Source organism: Suricata suricatta, chromosome 3 (genome assembly GCF_006229205.1).
Source record: "Suricata suricatta isolate VVHF042 chromosome 3, meerkat_22Aug2017_6uvM2_HiC, whole genome shotgun sequence".
In the NCBI taxonomy this organism is placed as follows: domain Eukaryota; kingdom Metazoa; phylum Chordata; class Mammalia; order Carnivora; family Herpestidae; genus Suricata; species Suricata suricatta.
Genome location: NC_043702.1, coordinates 174,171,300 through 174,175,807, shown reverse-complemented (window position 1 = coordinate 174,175,807; position 4,508 = coordinate 174,171,300). Strand labels below are relative to the sequence as shown.

At 63.0% G+C, this 4,508-nt stretch overlaps 1 protein-coding gene across 1 annotated transcript in view; it reads right to left on the bottom strand.

The window, feature by feature from the left end:
• Positions 1-4,507, bottom strand: part of MEX3A (mex-3 RNA binding family member A) — a gene marked incomplete at its 5' end in the record, with an annotated part of 5,699 nt that extends 1,192 nt beyond the window's left edge. Inside the window, 2 exons of the mRNA XM_029933453.1 lie at positions 3-838; positions 4,333-4,507. Coding sequence (XP_029789313.1) covers positions 3-838; positions 4,333-4,507 — 1,011 coding nt within the window. The remainder of the gene's footprint in view (positions 1-2; positions 839-4,332) is intronic.
• Position 4,508: the final 1 nt, after the last annotated feature.

Sequence of the window (4,508 nt, the reverse complement as noted above, 5' to 3'; positions counted from 1 at the left end):
GCGGCGGGCGAGCGGTGCGCCCCAGGCGGCGCCGCGCGGGCCTTGGCGGACGAGGACGACGACGACGAGGCGGAGGAGAAGAGCACCGAGGTGGGCGTGGCGTTCTCCTGACCCGCCCAGAGCGGGGGGCTGGTCTCGGCCACCCCGTAGTACACGTCCTGCTTGCCCACGCCGTAGCCCGGGAACAGGTAGCCGCCGTAGCCGAAGTCCCCGCCCTGCTCGCCCAGGCGCGGGGCCTCGAAGCCGGAGTCCACGGCGCACTCGCCGATGCACCCCAGGCTGTTCTGGCGGAAGGTGGAGAGCGGCTTGCAGCCCGGCGGGTGTACCCGCCAGGCCTCGGAGTAGCGGCCGTCCAGGCCGGCGTCGGGGCTCCCCGCCAGGAAGTCGTTCTCGTTGGTGTACTCCAGGATCTTGCCGGTGCGCACCGCGATGTGCGTCTCGATCTCCTCGCGCGCGCGCTCCACGTTCCCCGGGGCGCCCGTGATCTCGAACACCGGGTCGCGGTCGCGGCTCGGCGTGATGATGTACGTGTTGGTCTGCTGCTGGATGCGCTTGATGGTGGCCCCCTTGGGGCCCACCACCAGCCCCACCACGCGGTAGGGCACCCGCACGCGGATGGTCACCTGGCCCGGCAGAGCCGGTGCCACGCCGAAGGCGGCGCCCGACTTGTTGCGAGAGGCGCGGATCATGGAGAAGTGCTCGGCCGCCGAGATGATTTCCCGTCGGGCTGTGGCCACGTCCTCCCGCCGCCCCGTCACCATGAACACGGGCTCCTCGCCACGCACCGGTGTCTTGATGTACGTGTTGGTCTTGGCCCTCAGAGCCTTAATCTTGCAGCCTGGGATGGGGGTGGGGAGGGGAGAGAGAAGGAAACTCACAGGGCGAGAAGGTCTGCACTGGGGCCGGTCGGCTCCTGATGGTTACCCAGAGCCAGGCCGTCAGGTGCCAGTGCACCCTGCCTGCCACAGTCCCCTCATGGCGTCTTGGGTCCCCCCAACGGCTCTATCAACCATAGATTTCAAAATGCACCAGCTGCCCCTCGAATGCCAGCCAGCATCCTCCAAATTGAATCACTCCTTGAAACGGGGAAATAATCACTGACCCTTCCAAACAAGCTGCTCACCTCAAATCGACTAATTCCACCCAACCATGTACCCTTCCCTCAATTTCTCCACAGATTCCTGGCTATTCACAAACTTCCAGATCACTTAGTCACCCCCTCCAGTCTGACACTGACCTTGTAGGACCCCAAAGTACTCAGTAGCCCTACAATCTACTCCTGACTTGACTTCCATTCATTAAACGTGTCCTCCAGTCTACTCAGGGACCACGGCCACCCATTTGCTCAATGTCTATGATCCACTCCCCCAGCCATGCCTTCACCCATTAGTGTCTGTCAGAGGGCCCCAAGTTCATAGCAAGTCTGCAGCAACTAGTGGAGAGTGGGAGACTGGGAAGGCTCTGAGAGTCAGAGTTTCAAGAGGGCAAGAAGCATGAAGATAAAAATAATGACGCATGAGGGACAGCACCCAAGCCCATGGACACTCCAGCCACACTGTCCCCTGGGGACAGGAGCACTGAGACGGGCTGGTGCTGAGCAGGTGACGGACAAGGTACTCTGCACCCATACTCCCACTTCGAAGCAGAGTGGGTTAAGGCTGGGAGGCTGGGGGAGAGGCAGGACGAGAAAGAGGAAAGCCGAGACAAAGAGAGACAAAGACCGAGAAGGGGAAGAGAGGGGCTGGCGCGGACACAGCATCTCTAACGCCTGCGCACCCCCCCCCACCCCCGCCAAGCCTCTCTCCTTTCCCAAGTTCTGTCTCTGCCCCCGGCTTCACACACAGCTAGGCTCACGTGCTTTCTCGAAGCACACATGGCACACGTGTGTGAGTCTGCACACGCGAGGGCCTGAGAGCCGAGATGCGCTGTGTGCCTTTATCTAAACACCGCTCGTGGGGCAAAGCCGTGTCCGCTCGCACTCCCACGGGCCGCGTGTGTCTGAACCTTCCACGCACCCTGCTCTCCTGTCTCCGTCACCGCCACCTTCACACATTCCTCTGCACGCCCACAACTTGGGCCCCGCGCACACCGAGACGCGTCCCCACCGCTCTGCAGGCACACACGGTGCTCCTTCTCAGCTCCCCCACGTGACCTATTCCCCCCCAACCAAGGCCAGCAGGCCTCGCCCTCCCAATTGGCCCCAGCCCTCCAGCCGCAGGCCTGAGGGCAGCTCGGGCCTCTCCTTCCTTCCCTGCAGATGGCTTCTCCCGCCCCACCAGGCGCCCCAGCAGGCGGGGCAGGTGGGAGGACAGGGTGGGCTCAGGGCCGTGCTCCTCACCTTCAAGAGGCCTCAGGAAGGAGAATCAGCTTCTCCCTTCTGGTCTGCAGGCCTCTTGGCAGGTGAGAAGTCCTACCTGTTGTCAAGCCCACATCCTTGCTGCTCTAACACCAGTAAATGCTGGTCCTTCTGCGAGGCGCACGGGTGTGAGCAGCCACCACTCCCTGTCCCACAACTTCCACTCACGTGGCATCTGATGGGCACCTGGGGCAGCTCTAAGTTCTGGGTCCATAAGCTTAAGCAAGAGCGGGGGAATCTTTGGGGGTGGGGGTGGGGTGGGGCACACAGGCCAGGGCAGGAGAGTAAGAAGGAAAGCGGGGGGCCCGGAGGGCAGACGGCATCTGGGTTTTGGAACCCTGAAGGAGCGTCTCTGGAAGGGAAGATCGTGGGGCTTCACCTTTCTAGAGGTCAAAGAGGAGTCCTGTCGCTGCAGCGGAGAGGGGGGCTAGACACGAGGGAGGACTTCCCGGTGCTTAAGGAATGAGGGAGGCTTCTCTTTTCCGAAGAGGAGAACCCCCCCTACTTTTCTGAGAGACAGGCCCATCTGCTGCAGAGGCAGATGACTCCATGAAATCCTGGGGCCTCCCAAGCCCACCCCCACATCCACGAAAAGAGATCAGTGTCCCCACCCAATTCCAGGGCTCGGGGTCCCTAGTTTCTGGCAACAAGAAGAAATCCAACTTTTTGAACCAGGAACCTCAAGAGATGGGGAACCCCAGGGGAGGTGAGGGCTGTGCAGGGGAGTGGCATCTTCCCCTCCTCCATTCTGGATCGCCCTGCAAAATGCCCCCAACCCCCAAGCACTTTGGGGGGTTGAGGTGCGGTGCATGGTAGGGGCCCCCCATGGTCTCCCCTCCTCCCCCGCCCGCAGCCGGCCTCCCCTCTCACTCCCAGCCGGAAAGCAGCTCTCCATTGTTCCCCACGGTGGGACAGCTCCTCCCCTGCTCCTCCCCCACCCCTACCTCCCCAGCCCAGCCCCCCTGCAATTTCCAAATCCCGCCCCCCCACTCCCCTTTGGGAAACCGGGAGAGGGAAGGGTCCCCAAGAACCCGTCTACTCAGTCTGGACCCTCACCAACACTCCCACCCCACCCGCCCAGGGATGCCGGAGCAGTGGAGGGTGCGGTACCAGACGCACCACACTGGATTAATTCTACACCCCCCACCAACAACACACCCAGGCACACGCCCTCCAACCAAACCTCCGCGTGGAGGTTTCTCACCCCCCAGCAGCCCCCCCCCCCTCACGCTGTCCTACTCTCACACTACCAGAGACTCCTCTCCAGGCCTCTGGCCCCTGGCCGAGGCCAGCCCAGAACAAAAGCCTGAGAGGGAGGAGGACAGGTCCACGACAGGACATGGCACTTCGCTGGAGGCACCCCTTCCAAAACCCTACAGATCATTCAACTTTGGTGTGTGGGTGACCACAGGACTCCCTCCTCCCAGCAGCCCCCCTCCCCAGTTTCCCCTGGGCTGGGACCCTCCCATGAGCCACACCCCCTTCCATTCCTGCACTCAGCCCAACAAAGAGACAGATACTCAGTCTGGCTTCCCGGGCCAGGTCTCCCCCAAACTCTGTAACTGCAGCTGTAGGGGGTCCCCGGGGCGCCCCCTCCCCAGCCCACTAGCAGATCCCGGCCGGGGCTTCTCAGCAACTCTTGGCACATTCCTCCAGTTTTTCCGGCTAGGAGTGGACATCCCCTCCGGACAGCCTCCCAGGATTGGGAGACCGATCCCCCTCCCTTCTCCCTCTCTCTGTGAGAGGGTATTTCTTTGTCTAAAGGCAGAGCCGTCGGGAAGGAAGGGTCTGAAGAACAGTCCCGACGGGGGTGGCAGGGAACTTTGTGGCACTTGGAAATCGGGGTAGGGGGCGGGTCCCCCTTTGTGGGGAAGGGACAGAGCCAGAGGCGGGCAAGGAGAGAGGAAATGAACTTTCCGTGCCGGGATGGGTGCCCCCCACTCCAGTCCGTCTCCGCGGTCCCGGCGCCCGCTTACCTTGCCTGCCCACGATCTCGGCCACGTGCTCGGAGGTGGGCACGGGGACACACTCGGTGGTGTTGCTGCTGCCCTTCAGGCGCAGCTCGGCCTCTTTGTAGAGAGCGCAGAGCTTGGCGTCGCTGGCCCCTTTGGGGGCGGTGGGGGGCTGGGGCGTCTGCGCCGCGGGGGCCGCC